Here is a 23922-nt window from a genome sequence, read left to right as displayed (position 1 = left end):
ATGTAGATGAGTTTGTTTCTTCATCAGATTTGGAGAAATGTAGCATTGCATCACTTGCTCAGTAATGGATCCTCTGAAGTGAATGGGTGCCGTCAGAATGAGAGTCCAAACAGCTGATAAAAACATCACAATAATCTACACCACTCCAGTCCATCAGTTAACATCATGTGAAGCCAAAAGCTGTGTTTTTGTAAGAAACAAAATAACATTGTTGTCAGATGACCTCACTATATTTTGTGTTTAATTCAGCAAGTGTCCAGTTATGTTCATGTGCATGTAAACAATGTATCTATTATTTTTTTTACATTACTCCTTGTCCATTTGTCACACTGTAAATCATGTGAATAATGTCATACCTGTAGGTCAGCAGGTATTACATGCATACAAAAAATAGGTACTGATATTCTGTAAATGAATGCATTCAAGTAATAGAAAGTAGGCGTTCCACTTTTTTTCTGGGCAATTGAGGTTTGTATATTTTATAGCAAAACACCACATTGCTCAACCAGTTTTAATATTCTTTCAGATCTTGTGAATGGCGATGAGTTAAAGACTGTGATGGAGGGAGATGTTCTCACTCTACAAACAAGACACACTGAGAGTCTCAGTGAAGTAACATGGCTGTTTAAACGAGGTGATCAAACTGTTCGTATCGCACAGATGTATCAGGGTTATGAACCCTTTTATGAAGAAACACTAACCGGCAGAGTGAAAATGAACCCAAAGACTGGAGCTCTGACCATCTGGAACATCAGCAGCAGCGATTCTGGACTTTATCAAGTTTCTCTCCACAGTGGATCTGTCTCAGAGAAAAGGTTCAGAGTGGATGTTTATGGTAAGATTTAGCTGCAGCTGGTAGAAAAAATAACAACACCTATCAAATATATTCAGGATAAGAGGTGTCAGTTAATGAGATAATGTCTGTTTGACAAGATCACTTAAAGACACAAAAAGATTTTTACCAGGGAGTAAAAAATGTCTACATTTATGCGTTTGACGTGTTTATATGCAGTATTTATTGTCCACATTATAATTAATGTTTCTTTTTTTTTTATTAATTTTAATGCTTGTATAATACAAAATGGAAGCTTTTTTCTTCTGATTGACCTAATTTGACAAACCCTGCATAAAACACAGAACAATCACTGCACATTAATAAAACAAAAAATGTATAGAATCGTCATATCTAATGATATCTAATTATTTGTAGACACATTTAATAGAGTACACTTTTTAATGAAAAAAAATTGCGGTTGGTTTGTAAAAAAAAACAAAAAAAAAAGTCTAAATGTTTGGGCTTTCTTTTTGCAGTTACACTTTTTGACCAGCAGGTGCCGCCAGCGCAGCGTGTTGTGTTTACAGCACTTCGAAAAATCTTTTTGTGACATTTCTTTTTTTCTTTCTTTTTTTTTTTTAAGCAATCGTTTCAGTTGATTCAGAACTTTAAAAAGCTTAGTTTATCTCAACATTAATTTCAGCTTCAACCTTTGGTTTCCCTGCAAATTTCCATCTTAAAGATGAATATTCTTATTAATGATGTTTGTCATCGTGTTTATCTTATTCTTTTTTTCAGGGCCTGTTTCTGTACCTGCCATCATGTCTCTAGTTAGTATAAACCAAGCTGAAGGTGAGTCCCCCAACCTTTTTGCATACTTATGTACAAAACTATCCAATTTACAGTGAATATAGTGTATAGAGTCAAAAACAACAAACAAACATTAAAGCAATTAAATTACAAGGCACAGCTCAATTCCATATTTAGATACAATAAAACCTACTTTCCCAACTATTGAAAAACAAAAGAAAACCTTATTTATATAAGAAATGGCATCCACACCCTATAGTATGGATAAAGAAAAGAATATTTTCTATTTTTGTGGAAAATAATCTACAAAGAAAAGAAGCTGACAGTAAACTATCAACATAAAAACAACAAAGCAAATCAAAGACAGGCAATCAAGTACAGTGCTACGTAAAAAGGGCAAGTTACAATACCACACCCAAACAAATCCTCCAGCACAACATGTTTGTCACGTGAATCATAACATTCCATTATCTAAATGTCTCACTGATGTTGCAATGGCTAAATCATAGCATATTTAGCATGGAACAGCTGGAAAATCTTGTTTTTGTGTTTAAAGGCAGTGACACAGCAAAACTGATATCAAAGAACTATTAACTATGTTGTCGCCTTGCAAAATCTGCACCTGAGTCAAAAAGTTGGCTTGAACATCACGCAGGCCCAATGAATGAATGACTTGATAAATCAAATACACAGGCAGCATGGTAGAGGGTAGCACTCTTGCCTCACAAAAAGAGCCACAGTTGGAGTCCCAGAGCCAAGAGGCCGTTCTGTTTCTTTGTGGGTTTCCTGTGGGTTTCCCACAATCCAAATACATGCAGCATAGGTGAACTGTTTCATGAGTGGATGTTAATATCCACTCATGAAACTAAGACCAGGGACCGTTTCATGAGTGGATGTTAATGGTGGAGAAGTTTCACTATGCTGAATTAAACAGAGTTTGTGCGAAAACAGCTTATCATTTAATGAATCAACAGTATGTTAGCTCATCTTCAACACGTTTAGCATTAAACGTTCATTTTGGATTGATCTATTTGTAGAGTTTACACTGAAAAAAAACTGTGTTTTATAAGAGAAGTCACAGACAATTTTGCAACAGATTCAGTTTATGGTCATTCTAATTCATGTCTATGGTATCCGCAAACAGCTATTGACTGTCGCATAACTCTGATACAATGACGTCAAGCTCGTGATGTGATTGGTCGTCAAAGCATACATGATCCAAGTTGATTGTTATGCTTTCTCCAATGGAAAATATGCTTACCCTGATATCTCCCAATAATAAGACCATCTTACTAAGTGATAGAGATCAGACTTTTTCCCAAAAAAAATTTGGTGGCACGTATCAATACACTGTCCAAATTCAGGATGTTGCAGATCAGCTTGCAGTGTTTTACAATTTGTCAAATTATTTTGTAGAGACCACAGTTGCATGTGGTGCTTCCTCAAGTCTGGTGTTATGGATCAACTGAGGATCATGTTAACTTTTTTGCAAGTGAGCTCTTTCTAGCTGATTTGTCAGATGCAAACTGTGAACAAACCCTTGAGATAAACCAAGAAGCCAGTCACTAATTGGTCATCACTTCCTTCCAGCTGCTGTTAGAAGCTCATATTACTTTGGAAATAGTCAGTGTTCTGAAATGTGTGCTTATGACTGCATAGGCACATTGGTTCAGCTAAGCTTTTTTAACACTTTTTGAAAATAAGAAACATTTATAGGACAGTTCATGTCAGATTTTGCTTTGTTGCTATGTTATGTTTAAATGTTATTTAAAATGAGTGTGGCAAGCTGGTTTCAGAATTTTCCAATTCAAGTGGTTTTGGATGCCCAAAATAGCTGCCCACGAGTGTTGCAAATATGGCCGCCGACTTTCCTTGAAAATGCCACAAAGCAGTCAAAAACATTACAACAAATACTCAGAAAGCAACACCATGTAATATTTGTAGCAACATTTATTAAGGATCTAATCAAATGTGTTTTCTTTGGTGCTTTGTATCGGAGAAACCTAAAGTCTTTGAATAAATCTGCTGGAAAGTGAAGTAAAATAGTTTAACACGTTCCATAATACTGGCATTAAGCTCTCCTAAAACACCAATAACCTGCTCTAGCTATAAGCAAAAATGTTCACCTCTAGCTATTTGTGAAGCATCAGATATAGTTTACACAAGATATGGCTAGAGTAAGTCAAGAGTAATCGAGCACACACTTCAATCTAGATAAACCAATGGTAAGCAGGACCAGCCCACCTAATTTTCAAACATGAGACAGAAATGTAAATAATTAAATAAATAAATAAATAAATGTGGCAATATTTAAATAAGAAAATACATGTATACTGTATGGGAATAAATAAATATATACAAATAAATGAATGCAAAAATATAAAAATAAATGAAAGAATAAAAAATAAAGTGAAAAGGTAATACAAATTAAGGGCAAAATTTATTTAAAAATTAATTTTGTTATAACAAGTCATTTATTTTTATTTATTTTCTTATTATCACATTTATTTGTTTATAATTTTTTAACACACTGTGATGACTACAGCCAACAGTCAACTAGCACTGGGTTTCTCAAATCTTGCCCTGCGAAGTTTAGCCCCAACCCCGATCAAACTCACCTATACCTGTGATTTTCTAATGATCCTGAAGACATTAGGGTTAGAGCTAAACTCTGCAGGAAAGTGGATCTCGTGGGCCAGATTTGAGGATCCCCGAACTAGCATGTTTGAATATTAATCACGTTGATCAGCAGGTCTTTAGTTTCTTCATTCCAGAAGGCCATGTCGTAATGAAAATATTTGCGTATTGGGATGCTCAGATAAAATAAATATGTAAAGTTAGAACAGCCTCTTGTGTGCACGCTTCACTTTATGGTTTGCTAGCTTTCATCATTTTCACTCTTGTCGTGCACTGATTCGCTAAAGCTGCACAGCCAATCAGAGTGATCAGAGCGATTCGACGGGGTCCCCAGGGTCTTAAAACCATAAAAATAAGAAAGTGAAATGTTTTTCACAAAATGTTCAGAATTAACCTCACACAGCACATGTTTACTAGGTACATCAGTGCAGCCACAGAAGATGGAGGAGTTCTGCTCTGTGTTGTGTTCTGTGAAAAATGGTCGAGGCGTGTTTATCTCGTGGTATAAAGGAGGTGAAATGTTGAACCAGACCAGCAATCCTGATCTCAACATCAACCTCAGTTTAGCATTAGAGCTTCATTATAATGATGCTTTGGGACTCTTTTTTGTAAATTATGATAGAAGTAGAATTCATTTCTTTCAGGTACATCACAGGAAACAGAGGAGTTCTGCTCTGTGTTGTGTTCTGTGAAAAATGATCGAGGCGTGTTCATCTCGTGGTATAAAGGAGGTGAAATGTTGAACCAGACCAGCAATCCTGATCTCAACATCAACCTCAGTTTAGCATTAGAGCTTCATTATAATGATCCAGAGATCTACAGCTGCACGGCTGTGAATCCAGTGAGCAATAAGACTGTCCATCTTCATATGAAAGAGATCTGCCCACGAAGTGAAGGTATGAGAACTCAAACTACATTTACTAAAGAACTCTCTTCATGCCACAGTGACCAAAGCCACCGAATGACAAGAAATGTTTACAATTAACTTAATATCTATACGTTTCTCTTCTCTTTCAGATTGTCTGGATCACTGTGGTGTCACTGAGGCTCTGGTTCGTCTGGTTCTGTCTGGTCTGCTGGGAATCACCACTGTTGTATTTCTGGTTGAGCATCTGAGGTTCTGCTCATCTCAGAGAAGAGCTGCTTCTGTGTGATGATGATATTACCATGAGACACCACAATGGCCAAAAACGTGATGGTGATGGAATGCTACAAGAACTTTTGGTCATGAGACTACAAGTATAAATGGAACCCTTAAAAGAATAAAAATCTAAATCTTTTCCACCATTGGGCCGAACTGTTCTCTTTTTGTGCTTTTCCACTTTATGGTACGGCACGGTACACTTTTGGGGGGTTTTCCACTGGGTACAGTACCTGGTACCTGGTACTTTTTTTCTTTTTGCTTATCCGTTCCATTCCATGTCGAACCAGGCCAATCGGCACAAATACAGTATAGTTTCGTTTTCCACTGTAGGGCTGATAACAGAACCACTGCCTTGGTAATGCAAGTGTTTACATACTGTATGAGACGTAAGTAGGCGACTGCATTATGAAGGATGATCAGATATTTCTGTTTATTTCACTCAAATAGCTCGCTGTGGCCAGCTACAGAGAAGAAGTAGCCAGAGAACAGACAAGTGACGAATCTTGAGTGGTGCTGTCACTAGACACATTCTGCCAGCACGATTCAGCATGGTTAGCCATGACTGTGCTGATAATTGTGCTGTGCCAAACCGAGCTCAAGTGGAAACATAACTGGAACTGTTCGGCCCGACGGTGCAAAAGCGTCTAATGTCTTATTGTTAATGAGATGCAAAAGGAATGTTTGATTGAAAAAAGATTATTTGATGTCAGTGCTTAATAAAACTGTGTGCATTTGTTTGTGTCCTCCCAAAAATGAAAACTCTGCCTAAAGTTGTCTATTCATCACTTCGTCACAGCACTATTCTGCCATTTTCTGTCTCTGCTTTGAAAAGAAAAGAAATAACAGAATAAAAAAATAACAATAATAATAATAAACATTCAGAGGTTGATATAGGTAAACAGTCAGCTTGGTGGATAATGAATATGTTATCATAATATCTATATATTATTGAATAAAGTTGAAGAAAAACAGACCATTTATAAGTAATATCTTTGGAATATTTTCCACCCTGCCAGAAATACCTTTGCAGGGACATGCACATATATGAATGAATATTCAGATGTTAGATCGGATTTCCAACAAAATGAACATCGTGTCAGAAAACATTCATTTTGTCTGTTGTCTAATACCAATCAGCAGTGTTTTATCTGATATCCTAAAATCAGGATTTTGTCTGTTCCCAAAAACTGTATGAACTAAAAGAAGCCAAAAAGAGCTGAATTAAGCCAGTTAACAAAGAAATCATTTAATCATAAGATTAAACAATAGCAAGCAATGCAAGAGCAAATAATTTTTTTTTAAGATTCTAAAAATTAATTAATTATTACTATAGTTCTTTTGACTATTATTATTAGAATCATTACTATTATTATTATTTTTTAAATTATCTAATCGGAAGATGTCCAGGTCTCCAAGTTTCTTCTTCTCCATATCAACCGAGCAAAAGCTCGAATTGTCCACCATCTCGTAGGAATCATTTGTGTCATCTTTACCTGTTGATTGTAGGAAAAGGAGAGTTTGCATTATTAGTGCTTATGTAAGTAAAGTGACCCAAATTTGTGGTACAGGGCTATTAAATTCAACAATATGAAAAAAAAAAAAAAAAAAAACTATATTCACTTCAATAGCCATTTTTAACATTTCAATGACTTCATTGTCTATGACAATTCTGTTATACCTATGTAATGTCTCTCAACAGATATTGGTTATTTAATCAACTGAATTTAAACAACTCTATTAAAAATACATGCAAAATGAAGTTCATACAAAGTTCACTGAATCACTGTGAAGATGATGTTATTTTTTAATGTAAATTAAATTACTTTTTTTGTACGCTTTTAAAATAAAGAATAAAATAAAATGTCAGGTTGGTGTAATCATCAAATTCTAATGAAGAAAAAATATCAAAAGACAAATGTCAAGTTTTTGACAAAAATGTTGATATTGTTTTGATATTGTTTTTTAAAAACACTCAAATAGTGAAATGGTTTTGGTTTAAAATATTTGAAAAACCTGTACAAAATCGAAACCTGTAGAATCTGTTTGAATTTGATAAGTCAATGTTAGCACAGGTTGCTAAGAGAAAACAAACTATATTTATTCATGATACAAAGCCCAGGGTCAGCTATAGTGAACTGACCTCCACTGGTGGTTGAGATGACAGAAGTTGTCTCATCTGGATCTCCATCACCAGCATCAGCATCAGCATCAGGATTACTCTGGGTCTTTTGGAGGGAGACACAAGAACATTGAGAATTAAATCACACTCAATCACACTCAACAATCTGTTACTGCGACTGCACATGAACATTTTTAATACCAAAAAATTATATAAATCAATAAATGTTGTATAATCAATTGTATAATGAATGATTACATAATACAGTGGTTCTCAATTCCAGTCCTCACTTCAAATGAGCTGGTTATCTGAATCAGGTGCGTTAACTAAGAGACTGGAATTGGGAACCGCTGGTATAATATAATATTATAACGGATCAATGAACGTAATGAATGACACAGTCATGATATTAATGGAAGCCCTTTGTGAGCAAAGTATCTAAAAACTCCACTGTAAAATACATAGTCCTCAGTTGAACACTGCTGTTAATAAGTGTCACAAAAACAGAAGTGCTGCTGCATTTTTCTGTATTAATACTTGCCTTTTGACATATGCGGTTGATGACACCAATGACGGCCAAAATGACCACTGCAGTCAATCCTGCGATGCCCGCTGCGATTAAGCAAATTTGTTCTAGGCCGATTGTCCAGGCTTTAGCAGTGTCCAGTGACCCTACAGGGAATATTGCAGATATGACAAATGGATGAATGGATGGAGGTTCTGGGCTACTGGTACTGAGCAGTTGCTCTGTATAGAACAAAAACAACAAGAAAAATTAAGTTCAAGACCAACTTTATATCATAAAATGTAGACAGGTCACAGTTGCTAAGGCATTGCTATTTAATTGCTAAGGCTGATGATACACGGGGCAACTTTCTGAGCAATGTTGCCTGGTAACTTTGCTAATGTTTCCGTCAACGGGCAACCAGGTGAGAATCCAGATGGAAATTTGTTACCCATTGTCAATGGGAAAGTGCCCAAGCAACATTGCTCAAAAAAAGTTGCCCGGCAAAACTGCTCAAAAAGTTGCCCCGTGTTACGTGTATCATCAGCCTAAGGTTCTAGAAAGTTTGCTAGCTAGCTGCTAGAGACTTCTGGCAAGATGCTGGTGTTCAGAGTAGATGTTAGGCAGTTAAAAGAGTGTTAAAAGAGTGCAGTGAAAAAGTAAATAATACATCCCAAATAAAGTGTAGTTTCTTGCCCAATAACTAGGAAATATAAAGTAGATATTGGATGGGCATTTCACAAAAATTATATAATAAAAAAAAGTTAATAGGTCTATAATATAAAACAAAACATCGGGGTGCACTTGTTTTGTCAACAGAACAGCACTTTAGACAGATTAATAACACACTAACCGTTGACTACAACGAGTTTCTTGACCACATAATTTCGACAACATAACATCCCGCTTCACTGGCATCAAGAGGAGTTAAAGAGACGCTGGTGTTCTCAATCTGGAGTAAAAATGTAGAAGAGTTCTTTGCTTTGCAGCCAGTCACCTTCTCTTCGGAGGAACAGTAGATGATGATCTCCTCCCTTGTCTGATTTTCGTATAATTTCACTCTGTTGACATACTCCAATCCAGATTTCTCGTCGAGTAAGGTGACTTTCTCTCCCCTTTTCACTTCCACTCTGAATTCAGAACTGAATCCACCTGCGTTGACGACTATCATTACAGCGAAAAAAAACATAACTCTCACGTCTGTCAGTTTAATCATATTTTATTCAGATGACACGCCACACTCTAATATAGGGACTACGAGGGGAGGGTCCAAAATTTCAGCCAATCACTTTATATATTCATTTGTGTTGTGGCCAAAGACTGTATGGCTGAGAAAGTTCATGCGTCAAACAAACCCACGATCCGTTTAAACCGTTTTTTTTTAGGTCCATGTCTTACGGGTTTCCATCTCAGTGATGCTCCTACATCAGTGACGGGACAATCTCTGTCTGAATCAACTGAGCAAATTGCTCACAAAATGATTCGATGGCGGCACCTGCTGGTCAAAACGGTAAGTGTAGGTACTTTTATTTTTTTTATTGACGGGGAAATTGTAGCAAAAATTACAGTTCTCTAACAACGGTGATTAGCTGAATACATTAATAAATGATAAGTGACACCAAACATGAATGAATACATATAGAAGTAAAATAGAAACAGAAAATAGATGCAATGTAGATCAAGTTCCAGTCAAATATCCTCAATCCTCTACTGGTTCTTGAAATACCTTTATTAAAATCTCTTTATAAAGCAATATCACAGGTTTGTTCTGCTGCTTTCACACTGCATGCTTTTAACATTTGCCATGAAGTATAGCCTTGCCATAATAAAAAGGGATGTTTAGTAAAAATGTAAAGTAAAATCCATATTTTTCACATCAACATATGAAAAAACTAAAGATGATATATGAAAAGTCATGATTTGGAAGTGAGATCAAAAGTGAAAAGCTGTGGTTTGGTGCCATCTAGTGTATAACAGCTGATTTTACAGATTTTATTGTCAGTGATCACTTCCTGATGAAATTCAGAACAGAAGATCTTCAGCGAATGATGATCAGATGAGCTCGAGCTCCAGGTGCATCATCAAGATAAACAACATCACTTTTATTCATATCTGATATCTGTCCTAAATGTCTATCAGCATGTGGGTTTTCATCATATTTTTCACCATTGTGGAAGGTAGGTCTTTCAGATCTAGTATTTTTCTATTCTTTTGGTGGTTGTGTGGTTTGTTCTTTTCTATTTCTATTCTTTTCATGTTCACTGTGTAGCTTGTTGAGACACTCTCAACTGTCATGAGATGCACAAACACAAGGAAGGATTTTTAAACATCGCAGTAAATTAGTCTAACATGAAATTGTTTCCAAAACCTTGTAAACTCAACTGCTGCAGGCTAAACACAAACATAAAACGTGATATTGAACAATGTTATTTAAGACAGTAAAGAATGTTTCAAATGTCTGTTTATTTATTTATTTGTTGTGTGTGTGTGTGTGTGCGTGTGTGTGTGTGTGTGTGTGTGTGTGTGAAAATGCACCTAATTAACTTTTTAGACATTTTGATGATCATACATAATGGTCTTCCATCTAGATAGATAGACAGACAGACAGACAGACAGACAGATAGATAGATAGATAGATAGATAGACAGATAGATAGATAACCACATCCTGCATCAGGTATCTCCACAGTGGTTTGTGCATGTGCTGCTAAAATGCATCTAGATTTTTTTAAAAAAGGAAACAAAATGAATTAAAATTTCTAAATTCTAACTTGATTACTGTACATCTAAAGATGACTGTACATAAAGTTAACATTTAAGAACATGAACAAATTGTAACCTATTTATTTCTTATAAGACTTCAGAGTTATTTATGGTAGTTGGAACAGGTCTTTTCAATTGTTGTTTGTTGCATTTTTGAACCCAAATCATCCCTGTTCTCAGTGTGTGGACAGGCTGATGCACCTGAAAGCGTTCGAGTGATGGAGGGAGATGTCCTGCGTCTACATCCAGGAGTTCCTGAACTGAAGGAAGATGTTCAAATACTGTGGTCTTATGAGCGTGACAATCTAAGCACTCGTGTCGCACAGATATATCAAGGGAGGATTTTCACCCATTATGATATAAGATTCAGTAGCAGAGTCCAGCTAGACCAGAAGACTGGAGTACTGACCATCTCAAACATCAGGACCAATGAATCAGGACCGTTTGAAGCATTCATTGTTATTAACACACAGATCTCAAAACGAAAGTTCAACGTTGATGTATATGGTAAGTTTCAGCTCTAATTAATACTAATATGATATAAAAAGTGTTAGTGGTCTGGCAGTATTGGCCTATTAAATATGAATATGTTTCCTCTTGTCCATAGCAGCGGTCTCATCAGTTACTGTGCAGCAATCTACAGGTGAGTGTTTCCTCATTCACTGAGCTCATAAATAGTGATTATTATGTTTCAGAGCAGGATGCTAAACCATCTGGAGGCCTGTAGTACTTTGCTGTTGGATGGATAGATGATCTGATAAACAGACAGATAAGACAGATAAACTTACAGATTTGAGGCCATAAGTTGCTTTTCCTTTGAGCTGTCTAGCAGGTACATCACAAGCAAGCAACACCAGCTGCACCCATCCAACCAACAAAGGTATAAAAAAAAAGTACCACCACAAAAAGCTTCCTGCCACAGTAACCTCCGCGCAGCTTACGCCTCTACAGACAAAACCATTAAAGGGGTCATATGATGCTATTTTAAAGATCATTATTTTCACCAAGAGCTTGTAACACTCCAAAGAGAAAGGAAAACTTGAAATCGCACCATATGACCCCTTTAAATGAGACCGAGACAGTGTTTATGAACATCTCTCTTCTCTTTCAGATTGTCTGGATCATTGTGGCGTCACTGAGGCTCTGGTTCGTCTGGTTCTGTCTGGTCTGGTGGGAATCACCACTGTTGGATTTCTGGTTGAGCATCTGAGGTTCTGCTTCTCTCCGAAAAGAACTGCTTCTTCTGTGCGCTGATGATACTTTTGTGAATGTCACAAAATGCATTTGCTTTGACATTGAACAGAGCTTCTAAAAAGTAATTGCCAACTGATAACACTGCCCTGCTTCATATTTGTTAAATGAAACCCAGTACTTATTCTTTTACTAATTTCAGGCTGCTGATTACAAAAATAGTGGCCGTTTTGCTCAAACATGTCACACTTGTTCACAAAATATGCATTTGCTCTCAACAACCATTTGTAAGGTGAAGGGAGAAGTATTCTCCCTTAATCAGCTGAAAAACTGACACAAAAACATGATTCCTGCCGTCATCTGAGCCAGATTACAACTATTTGTTCAATTCCCAGCCCATTTTCACATGAACAAATGATTCTGAAGACATTATTTTATGTCTGATCCTGATTTCAAGGTTAGGATTATGGCCAGTGACAAATGTAAACATGAGCTAGATGTTTACTTCTGCATCTGTGGGAGTTTTACAATAACCAAACAGCCACAGAAAATCACAGCTTTTGTGAAGAAGCTAATTTATTAATAAAAGTGCTTTGACATGAAATGGAGTATTTGAACATATTTGTCCAATCCATTGCAGATTGTAATCTAAATTATAGATGCTATTGTTCATTCTTGTTTTGTGAGAAAAAAAAAAAACTACATGATGGTACAAGATTTTTGCAAAAGAGCATTTTTTTGCTTTGTGATTATTAATTGACAACATACTGTTAGCCTACAAAGAGTAAGAATTAATATGAAATTATTATTAAATTGTTGCACAACAATTTTTTATAACATGATGGTGTTTCTCTGACATTACTTTTTAAATTTTAAAACCATTTTACATTCATGTTTGTTTTGCAGGAGTTCTCCAATGCTAAAGCATATGATGTATTATGTTGCAGTATCCTTAAATGATTTGGACTTCTACTGTCACAAAGGGACAAATGAGAAAGTGAATAAAAGGTTTATTTGATAAAAACGGTGTATTAAATCATTTTTTGTGCCTTGAGTTGCTTGAGTTTTTCCCTTCTGTAAAACAATTTTGATCATTTCTGTAATGCTGAGATTCATTTTTTTCTCTCCTTGTATTTGCAATATGGTTTTGTTTCTGCAGCATTGTGTGGTTGTGTTTTTAAGCATTACAATGGAAAGAATACAATGAGTTCTGCATGCTGATTGCTTGTGTTCGACCAAAGTCATTTCTAAATCGATCTCTATCTTTCTCTGTCAGGAAACATCAGATTTAAGTCTGCTTTTCAAAGCAGTAAACACTGGCATGAACAGGTGGAAAAAAATGGGAAACAGGAAGAAATTAATAGCAAAAGTTTATTGAATAATCTTAGTTATATTATTCTCAGTCATTGTTCTGATATTCAACAGGTGTTTTTATGCCAAAGCAACATTGATGACAAAATACTGCTTCACAACACTGAGAAAAAAAATTCCAGGTCCCAAGACAAACTTAGGAAGATGATACAACATATAACATGACATTAAACAAAAGAAAAAAAGGAAAGAATAAATGAATTCAACTTTAATGTGTCCAACTCAAACGGTTTAGATCAGTAAGATTTTTAAAGCTTTTGAAAGAAGTCTCTTCTGTTCACCAAAGCTGGGGTGGGGGGGTGTTAATTTTTAGAGTCACCATTGCCTCAGGACATTGTTTGTTTGGCACTCTGCCCGACTGTCACTTATAACTTAAGGATGATGCGTATGATTCTTCACTATTGGACTTGAGTGATTTCCCTGTTTCCGAATGTGAATGGACTTGTTGTGAAAGAACTGTGAACTTCAACTCCACCTCCTTATCGTTTGCTCTCCTGACTGACTGTTTGCTGTGAAAGCTCTTCACCCCACGGCTGGGTCCTGCAAGCCGGGGGAGAGGGAAGTATTTTAACTTACTCCTGTGCTTGTGTATGTGGATGAAAGAATGAATTGGGTGGGTGTGTGAACGGCGATCGGTGTAAGGGGAGTCGGGGAGTATAGCGAATGGAGTAGCACGCCATAATTATGTGTGCAGTGTAGGTTGATGTGCTGTTTTCAACAGGGAGCACCACTGTATTAATATATTGAATTTGAAGACTCCCTTTGTGTGTGTTGTCCCGTGCCCTTTTCTTCCGTCCTCATACTCGCACCTGTGCCTTTTTAGAAGTTTTATTTATTCCAATTGCAATAAAGAAAGTGATTTCTCTCTGGCACAACGACTGGTTGTTGAGTTCTATTTTGACAGACATAGATTTCAACAAGGTTCATTACAATACTATACAAATAGGACCATTTCCATTGGGTTGTTTTGTTGGGTTGTTAACCTATGTTTGCAGTATATATTTCACTGTGTTGAGCCACCATAAATTTCACATAGAAAAGTTATTTAAATAGTAAAAATATTTCACAATATTGCTGTTTTTGTTGCATTTTGGATCAAATAAATGCAGCCTTGGTAAGCAGAAGAGACTTCTTCCAAAAACGGGGAGAACATGCAAACTCCACACAGACTGTGCTGTGAGGTGACAGTGCTAACCACTAAACCACTGTGCGGCCCAAATAAATATAGACATGAAAGAGAGAGAGTAGGAAAATAAATGAAGTACAGCCTAGAAAAGCTATACTGACATGTGCTCTGATACTTGATCATTTTATGCAATGACATTCACATTTGTCCCACAAAAGTATTTTGAGTCCTAAAATGACAGTTACAAAATGTAAACTTTAAAATGTGCAAATGGTTAGGCTTACAAAAACATGATTATCCAATTTTCTCTGAAAAAAAAACAACTTAGTTACACAGTATTGAACTGTCAACAAAGTAACCCTGATGGAACAATAAACTGTAACAATGTATAAAATTGACAGTAAAAAAATAAAAGGCTATTGCTGCAACACTGGGAAAAGGTGATATCAAACTGAACTCTGAAACATGTCAGACCAATTAAACAAACCAGCAAAATAACTACACTCGTGATGTGAGATTAAACTCTATTTTGATGCAAAAAAATAATGTTATTATATTTTGAGAAGTAATTTTGTTTCCCGAGTATTAAACGTTAAAGTGTGGATTGTAATCACAAAAAAAAGAAAAAAGCATTATTACAAAAAGTGACAGAATTAGAGAACCTTGGGATGACTTAAAATTACATTCAAATTCAAAATGGTGCTAAAATTAAAAAAAGGGGGCAATGAGTAGCATTTATTTATGATTTAGCACATAATTGCTTTAATAGCAAAAATACAATACTTTTTTTCTTTTTTTCACATTTTTCATTTTTTTTTGTTCTTTTATTTTATTTTTTTATTATTTTATTTTATTTATTTTTTGATGGGGTTACGAAGATCATTCCACCATTAAAGGTAAAGTAAGCGATTTATGGATCGGCCCAAGATTTCCCTCTGTAGAAATCGTGCTCCGGCCAGGCGCACCTAGACCGTTCTGAGAGGGCACTTCCTCCCACCCCTTATTTAACTTATTAGAAAAGCTGTCATAAAATGATCAAATATCTACTTTTAGGATTTTTTAATGCTCTTTCCACCTCTGGTTAGAATTGTGCCATGATAAAAGATTTTTTAAAATTTCAATTTATTTTATTTTTTTCACTTCTATATTATTTTCTGACCAGCTTATTCATTCAGGCTTTAGGTCAGTGTTTCTTAACTATAGTCCTCAGGATCCTCCTGCCTGAATGTTTTGCATGTCTCTCTCTAAAACACGCTAGAGCAGATGATCTGAATAAAAGAACAGCATTCATTTTAAATAGATTTTTTTTTGTAGTAATGTAAAAGTCTTTACTGTCACGTTTGATCAATTTAATGCATCCTTGCTGAATAAAAATGTTCAAGATCTTTTGAGCAGTGATGTATTTCTGCAACCTAAAAATACTTTGTTTTAAAATCCTGTTGACAAATTTTATAGGTAATAAATAGAATTAAAAACGTACTGTATATGAACATTAAAGGTCTCAAGTCCTTACAGCATCCTGCTCTCATCCCCTAAAAAACAATCCACAGCAGCCAAACCCACACACAAACACTTTTAGACAAAGTGATCCAAACCTGAACTGATCCACTGATGCTATGCACCCAAACAGCTTCATTTGGACAGTGGCAATGATGTCTGCTAACTCAATGTAAACAATGCACCGTGTCAAATCTGCATTTGTGGAGGTTTGAGACAGCATCTAATAAGAGTCGAGCAAGGAAGGAAATGCTAATGAGTGCTGCTTTTATTCAGCAGTCAAAACTGGTAGCTAAAGACAGAGAGAAAGACGTGAAAACCGACAGTGGAAATGCAGCGTGCTTTGGTAAAAGCTGTTCACGAGCAAAATGAATCTAGGAACCCTCATTGTTTCTGTTTGGTTTCAGATTCTCTTAACTTCAACTCAAAACACTTGGCAAACTGGAACTCTGATTAGCGGAAGAGTGTCTGTATGAACATCATTCCTTAAAGTCCCTCCTCCGCTTCCAGCAACATGAGAGAATGAGAGGAAGCAGCAACAGCCCAGGAAGTTGAAGAGTTACTTTCCTCTTCCTCTCCTGCCGTTGGAGAGAGCAGCCTCATAGATCTCTCTTTGCTCAGTGCCTCAGTGATGAGTATGCCTTAATGGTGCTGTCGATTGGCCCACTTTGCATTTATCCATAATTGCATAATTAATCTGCAGTGCAGTATAACTCTCTAAGTTAGAGGCCACTGAATATCTGGATCGGCCTGCAGAAATCTCCTCCTGCCTGCTTTCATACGACTGGCGAATGTGCATTAATTTGTGATATTGTAGCAATTAATAGCAGTTGACAAGTCAGATTTGCTTGAGCAGCAGATAACTCAATAATTATCTTATGGAGATTTCAAAAGAGGCCAGTGAATGGGAGTACATGCAGAGCGACAGGCCAGCACAGCAGTTAGAGTCATTACTGGAGGACGTTAGGCAATAATGTGACATTGTTGTTTTATTATGAGCTCAAGTACGTGTCAGAGCCCAGTGTGTGGTAATTACAGCCAATCTGACTCACAGAAACTCTCTGACAGACAAGAATGACAGTCATTCATGCAATCAATCAATCACTCACTTACAAACATGGTTTGTAATAGCCAAGATTTTTTTCCATAGTTTCAAAGAAGTCTTTTATGTTCACCACGGCTGCATTTATTTGATCAAATCAATAATATTGTGAAATACTACAATTTAAAAGAACTCCTTTCTACTGAATTTTATTTTAAATTCTTTCCTGTGGTGGAAAAGGTTTCAGCAGCTATTACTCCAGTCTTTAGATTCACATCCTTCAGAAATCATGGAAACCATGATACATTACCATTAAAAGTTTGGAGTTAGGAAAAAAATTATTAATAATTTTAATACTTTTATACAACAAGGATGCATTAAATTGATCATACGTAACACTACAGACATTTAGAATTTTACAGAAGGTTTCTACTCAAAATCTATTAGATTTTTTCCCTGAAAAATATATCATGGTTTTCCTAAAAGTGTTAACCATTCCTAAAAGCATTTTTAGAATATTTCACAATATTGCTGTTTTTGTTGCATTTTGGATCAAATAAATGCAGCCTTGGTAAGCAGAAGAGACTTCTTCCAAAAACGGGGAGAACATGCAAACTCCACACAGACTGTGCTGTGAGGTGACAGTGCTAACCACTAAACCACTGTGCGGCCCAAATAAATATAGACATGAAAGAGAGAGAGTAGGAAAATAAATGAAGTACAGCCTAGAAAAGCTATACTGACATGTGCTCTGATACTTGATCATTTTATGCAATGACATTCACATTTGTCCCACAAAAGTATTTTGAGTCCTAAAATGACAGTTACAAAATGTAAACTTTAAAATGTGCAAATGGTTAGGCTTACAAAAACATGATTATCCAATTTTCTCTGAAAAAAAAACAACTTAGTTACACAGTATTGAACTGTCAACAAAGTAACCCTGATGGAACAATAAACTGTAACAATGTATAAAATTGACAGTAAAAAAATAAAAGGCTATTGCTGCAACACTGGGAAAAGGTGATATCAAACTGAACTCTGAAACATGTCAGACCAATTAAACAAACCAGCAAAATAACTACACTCGTGATGTGAGATTAAACTCTATTTTGATGCAAAAAAATAATGTTATTATATTTTGAGAAGTAATTTTGTTTCCCGAGTATTAAACGTTAAAGTGTGGATTGTAATCACAAAAAAAAGAAAAAAGCATTATTACAAAAAGTGACAGAATTAGAGAACCTTGGGATGACTTAAAATTACATTCAAATTCAAAATGGTGCTAAAATTAAAAAAAGGGGGCAATGAGTAGCATTTATTTATGATTTAGCACATAATTGCTTTAATAGCAAAAATACAATACTTTTTTTCTTTTTTTCACATTTTTCATTTTTTTTTGTTCTTTTATTTTATTTTTTTATTATTTTATTTTATTTATTTTTTGATGGGGTTACGAAGATCATTCCACCATTAAAGGTAAAGTAAGCGATTTATGGATCGGCCCAAGATTTCCCTCTGTAGAAATCGTGCTCCGGCCAGGCGCACCTAGACCGTTCTGAGAGGGCACTTCCTCCCACCCCTTATTTAACTTATTAGAAAAGCTGTCATAAAATGATCAAATATCTACTTTTAGGATTTTTTAATGCTCTTTCCACCTCTGGTTAGAATTGTGCCATGATAAAAGATTTTTTAAAATTTCAATTTATTTTATTTTTTTCACTTCTATATTATTTTCTGACCAGCTTATTCATTCAGGCTTTAGGTCAGTGTTTCTTAACTATAGTCCTCAGGATCCTCCTGCCTGAATGTTTTGCATGTCTCTCTCTAAAACACGCTAGAGCAGATGATCTGAATCCGATGTTTTCATTAGTGAGGCATCTGAAATTAGTGAGACCTGCTGCTAGGAGGTTCCTGAGGACTGGAGTTGAGAAACACTGCTTCGGGAGATTTCTAGAGATTGAATGATCAGAACAATAAACTTTTAAGCATATTTCCTTAACCAGGTATCCGTTTTATATATTAGAATAAATGGGGAAAATAATAATTCTGATAATAAGCCATCTAAACAATTTGAAACTAATTTAAAATGAGTTGACAAACTGTCATTTATGTTCTCCTTTTGAAAACATCAGAGTATGTTAAATTATTTTGCCAATTGTTAGTATTATTGTTGATATGAAGATATGAATTCATATGGGATATAAAGATAAAATTGATCAAAATCTGAAGTAACATTCAAACCAATTCTATCGGTTATTTGATATGTAAACATACTAATAATTGGTATAAAAAAATAAAACCAATCTCTATTGATTTCTTGTTCTAATAAAGTTTTTTTTTTTTAACTAAGTGAGGTTCAAAACACACATTGCATGCAAAACACATTGGCTCAGTCAGTATGCTTAGAAGCACTTGATTTTGTTATTACACTATGGCCCAATTTACTAAAGGTTTGTAGTTATAAAAACTTGTGCAAACTAGCAGCCACAAAATAGTTGATCTACTAGCAAAGTCTACTGAGGACTTTGTGTGTGCAAAATAGCTCTTGACATTTTTTGCAGGTTTGGTTTAATGATCATGTAATTTGGATGCTCCTCTGTTCACACACGAACAAACAGGCTGATGTCAATGCAAATACAGTCATACATCAAGCGTGATGAAATGACACTTTAGTACAATTAGTACCCTTTAGTTGAGGCCCTAGTAAATAAGGTAAATAAGAGTAATAACAAATACTGACAAAAGACCGTGTACACACAGTGTACTGTAACTTGCATCCTTCATTAGAAACAATTGACATAAAAAATAAAATAAATAGAAATAAATACTACTTTTAAAAAAATACAATATAAAACAATAGAGATATGAGCTTAGAGAGCTGAAAACCTAACAATTGCACTTGATTGATAACACGCCAGTGTTATTCTTCAGTTATGGTCTGGTCCTAAGTAAACATCGTTATTGTTTTATTACACTTGATCTGTAATGAGAAAAATGACAAAAGCTATCAAATAATTCAAATATCTGATCTCTATAAATGTCAGGTTTTTTTAAAATGCATGTAGAATTAATACCTGTTGCACAATCTATGCCTAGCGCTACATCTGATATTGAATCTGACACCTATAGGCTATTTATATATGTATGTAACAATGCAGGAAATATTAAAGCATGAAAATATATTTGGTCATTCTATTTGATTATTTGAAAATATATTAGATTTTTCACAGAAATGGATTTGAATACAATCAATACAAACCTTTAAATCAATAGTACATTAAGATTCAGTCGCATGCATTACCTTCCTTGCAGTGACTTATTTCTCTGAAAAAGTTGTGAAGTGTGTTTTTTAATGTTCTGATGTCTCACTGACCAACACAGTATTTGAGAAATAATAATTAAAGGGCTACAGGCTGGACAACACAAATTGTCTGGATTTTTACTTGACATGACAGTTTGCACATCAATTAAGAGTCACTTGTAATATATTCAATATATCAATATATATCACAAATATATTCTTTAATGTAATGATAATTTAACCAATGTTTAATTTCTCTTAAGAGTTTTGAAATACATGGTTAACCAAAACATTGTTGAATTATTTTACTGTAATAATAAAGGTAATATAGTATACAACAATTACATAACCACAGTGAATAACTGTATGAATTAAGTTGAATGTGCATACTTTACAAACATAAATCTGTACTCAGATTTAATAATGATCACTTGGATATTTGTAATATATAAGTTGAGGTATCTCGTCTATCTGCTGATTTGATACTGTAATGAAGATGAATGTAATTTGCTCACATTTTTAATGAGCAATATATATAATGCGAATGGCCTCTCTTACTGTGGTAGAATTGGTCAGCGTTAATGTGCATCATCTATTCTAGGTATATCTGTGCCTAGTCAGTTTTAGATGGTGCAACAGGTGTAAATATTGATCAAAAGCCTGGTGCAGCTAAACCTGGCTTACGGCTTACAGCCAAATAAATTCAAAACTGCTTAAATGCATACCTGGATTTGGCAGGAAATTCTCCATCTCAATGGGCCTTGCATGCTGCTGGTGTGGCAATGGGCCACAACACCTCTTTCAAACAAACAAATAAATAAATCCATTATTAATATTAAAATGCATTTAATATTGGTGACAAATGCTTGAAAAGCCACAAAACATGGCAAGCCAGTTAAAATAATAAATAAATAAATACATACATACACTAAGTATGCAGCAGCAGATGCAAAGTTGTTATGCTTTGAACAATGATTAAAATGCCATCACATTTTACTCAACTTATGACTTCAAAACAATTAGAAAATATCCAGGGATTGGATTGGTGCATCCCAAATAATAAAGGCCTTTTTGGCAGTTCTCAGGAGCAAAGCTGTAAAATAGCAATTTAAACCATTTTCCTGTGGTAATACCTACCCTTCTGAAAAATGTGACCGCTAGAACTGCTACTACTAGAACCGCTACTACTAGAACCGAAGCTCCTACTCCAGTGAACACTTTAGCAGCAGTGTTGGTCATGATGGGTGGCTCTGTAAAGTACACAAGGAACAAAAAATATGAAAAAGGAATTCAAATTGTAATTCATCTTTGTTTACAAAAAGTTGTCATGATTAAAGATTGTCACAACTGAAAGGCCATGATGATAATGTATAACCTCTAAACCTACAGTATTATGGCCTCCTATACTTTAAATGTGACCATCTACAAAAAATTAAAAAGCAGTTCTGAAACATGAGTGACAGCAGATGCTGAGTTCAGGTGTACAGTACCTGTCTGATTGGTTGTTTCAGTTGTCAGAACAGGTATTATGAAGGTTGAGGGAACTTTGTACCAAAATCAAATGAGAAAAAGAGAGATTGATTCTAAATATCATTAACAAAAACTAGTAGTGGATTTCAGACTGTCTGGAATGACAAGAAGAAACGGAACAAACTGAGACAGACTAAATCCAGAAGAACGGTGACAACGTCTCCAAGATGCTTCAAGAAACCTACCTACTGTTAAAAGTTTTAAGCAGTTGTGTAAAAATGCTGTAAAATGAGGATGCTGTCAAAAATAATGTCATAAATAGATTTTCTTTATCAAATAACTTCTATTAACTAAATTAAATCACCATTTAGTTTGAGCATCCTTTGTGTTTAAATCAGCTTTTGCCCTCGGTGCACTTGCATTTTTTGAGTTTTTTGAGAATCATGAGTTTTTCAGGGAGCATTTGCAGGAAGGTATCTTGAAGCATCTTGGAGACGTAGCCACAGTGACTGTATATAAATGCATCATCATTCATTCATTCATAGTGTACAAATTAGGATTTTAATGTGATTTAAACTTTAATAGTACATTGAAATAGAAACAACACAAAGTTCTTCAACATGGAAAGCAATAGAAATGTAGTAACCAAGTCATTTCCCCAGATAATAGTTTCATCGGGCTCTGCGCTTTGCAGGGCTGTGGGACACAGGACAGATAGGCTATTCATTCCTACAACTTGTTAATTCGTTCCTACGACTTAATTTGTGGCCACTGTCCATGTTTCATTTAGTTTGTTCCTTAAATAACCCATGATTGAACTAAAATGAGGGAACGAATTAATAAATCGAATTAATTCTTAATTCATGAAATCTTTCATTTCCCTTCCGCATGTTTACCACAGTAAGAGATGCAAAAACAGTGATAAAAAAATAAATGAAAATAAAAGAAACCTGCGAAATTAGAGGGTTAGACGGTGAGGATTTAGGAAAAGAAACAATAAATATGATTAAATTTGTGGACATTCGTAACCAACCGGCAAACCAGAACGCAAGCTGCATAAATGTAGGCTATATGGGCTCGAACGGCATCCAAAAGCATCGTCGCGATGTAACATTTGCCAGCTAACTAATTATTCCTCTAATAAACAAAGCTTTTATACCTCACTTGTGTCATAATCGGAGCTTATAATTTGTAAATAAATAATTGCCGGATTCAAAACAGCAATTAAAAGGCGATGTGATCGACACTTGACAATACGTTTTCCCGGAGCATTCAATGATGTCACTAAACTGTGATGCTACAACTATAAGAGCATCGTTCACACGTTTCTGTAGGACCTAACTAGGGCACAGGTTTTCAAACCCTGGGTCAAATGGGATGCTTTAAGGAAAATGTATAGCCTATGTAAGTTACATTAAAAATAGGCCTAAAATAAAAAATAATTTGTTTTCATAAAAAAAATATGCGAAATATCTCTGACTTAATTAAGCTAACAGATTTAAAACAGATGTGTGGCGCGGCGCTCCATAAACAAGTTCACGGAAAGGAAACCTGAACAGAGATGACAATGCGCATCCTGTTTGTTTGCTTTATTTTACCAAAGCACAAATGTTCTGTTTTTATTGTGAGTGTGCAAAAATAAAAGTAAATACTTTTGCGGATTATAACTTACTCTTTTCTGTATGACCAAACATTTTTTAACTTTTTTATGTTTCAGCTGTTCGATCGCGCTGGGGCCTTGCTCACACACACACCACTCAGGGCCGTTTCTAGCCAATTTGACGCCCTAGGCGGAATCCCTATTGCCACCCCCAAATTATATATATATATATATATAATTCTTTTCAGACACCAGTTGCTTGCCACATTCAAATTGGTTGTCATAGTAACGACACTAATTTGTGGAGATTCAGTGCATTGAGTTCCATAAATCTGAATGCATTATTTGTAAATTGACTGTTAAGATAAACATTTTGCACAATTTAGTATCTGTAATATCATTGTGTTGCCACTAGATGCCTGTATAGCCCTATATAACAATCCCTAGTGGCTAAGACATTGCACATAATTTACACATAAATCACACATAAATTAATTTTATTACATTTTGATTTGGATACTATATACTATACTACTACATATTGTTTAGATATTATCAATGGCTACTTT

At 35.2% G+C, this 23922-nt stretch overlaps 3 protein-coding genes across 4 annotated transcripts in view; 1 reads left to right on the top strand and 2 right to left on the bottom strand.

Moving 5' to 3' along the window:
* The first annotated feature begins 623 nt into the window (after positions 1 to 623).
* LOC107692217 (uncharacterized) lies at positions 624 to 5376 on the top strand. The gene is made up of 4 exons (XM_016491181.1): positions 624 to 835; positions 1574 to 1627; positions 4867 to 5118; positions 5240 to 5376. Exons 1-4 carry the CDS (start codon positions 661 to 663, stop codon positions 5374 to 5376), a joined length of 618 nt encoding a protein of 205 aa, XP_016346667.1. The 5' UTR covers positions 624 to 660.
* A 1224-nt stretch (positions 5377 to 6600) lies between these two features.
* LOC107692218 (5'-AMP-activated serine/threonine-protein kinase catalytic subunit alpha-like) lies at positions 6601 to 9187 on the bottom strand. Of its 2 annotated transcripts, none has more exons than XM_016491182.1 (4): positions 8844 to 9187; positions 8027 to 8232; positions 7507 to 7591; positions 6601 to 6859 (listed from the first exon to the last, which is right to left on the bottom strand). In XM_016491182.1, the coding sequence occupies exons 1-4, from the start codon at positions 8890 to 8892 to the stop codon at positions 6684 to 6686; spliced, it is 516 nt and encodes a 171-aa protein (XP_016346668.1). In that variant the 5' UTR covers positions 8893 to 9187; the 3' UTR covers positions 6601 to 6683. The 2 variants fall into 2 exon arrangements, with proteins under 2 accessions (XP_016346668.1, XP_016346669.1); XM_016491183.1 differs by having other exon boundaries at positions 8027 to 8157.
* A 10698-nt stretch (positions 9188 to 19885) lies between these two features.
* Positions 19886 to 23922, bottom strand: part of LOC107692216 (uncharacterized) — a 15127-nt gene continuing 11090 nt past the window's right edge. The window contains exons 5-8 of the mRNA XM_016491180.1: positions 21774 to 21827; positions 21421 to 21533; positions 21009 to 21081; positions 19886 to 19962 (exon numbers count right to left, since the gene is read on the bottom strand). Of these exons, the coding sequence (XP_016346666.1) occupies positions 19952 to 19962; positions 21009 to 21081; positions 21421 to 21533; positions 21774 to 21827 (251 nt within the window). The 3' untranslated portion in view covers positions 19886 to 19951. The remainder of the gene's footprint in view (positions 19963 to 21008; positions 21082 to 21420; positions 21534 to 21773; positions 21828 to 23922) is intronic.

Source organism: Sinocyclocheilus anshuiensis, unplaced genomic scaffold (assembly GCF_001515605.1).
Source record: "Sinocyclocheilus anshuiensis isolate Anshui unplaced genomic scaffold, SAMN03320099.WGS_v1.1 scaffold859, whole genome shotgun sequence".
Lineage (NCBI taxonomy): Eukaryota > Metazoa > Chordata > Actinopteri > Cypriniformes > Cyprinidae > Sinocyclocheilus > Sinocyclocheilus anshuiensis.
Note: the sequence above shows the minus strand (reverse complement) of the source record. Positions and strands in the feature narration are given on the sequence as shown.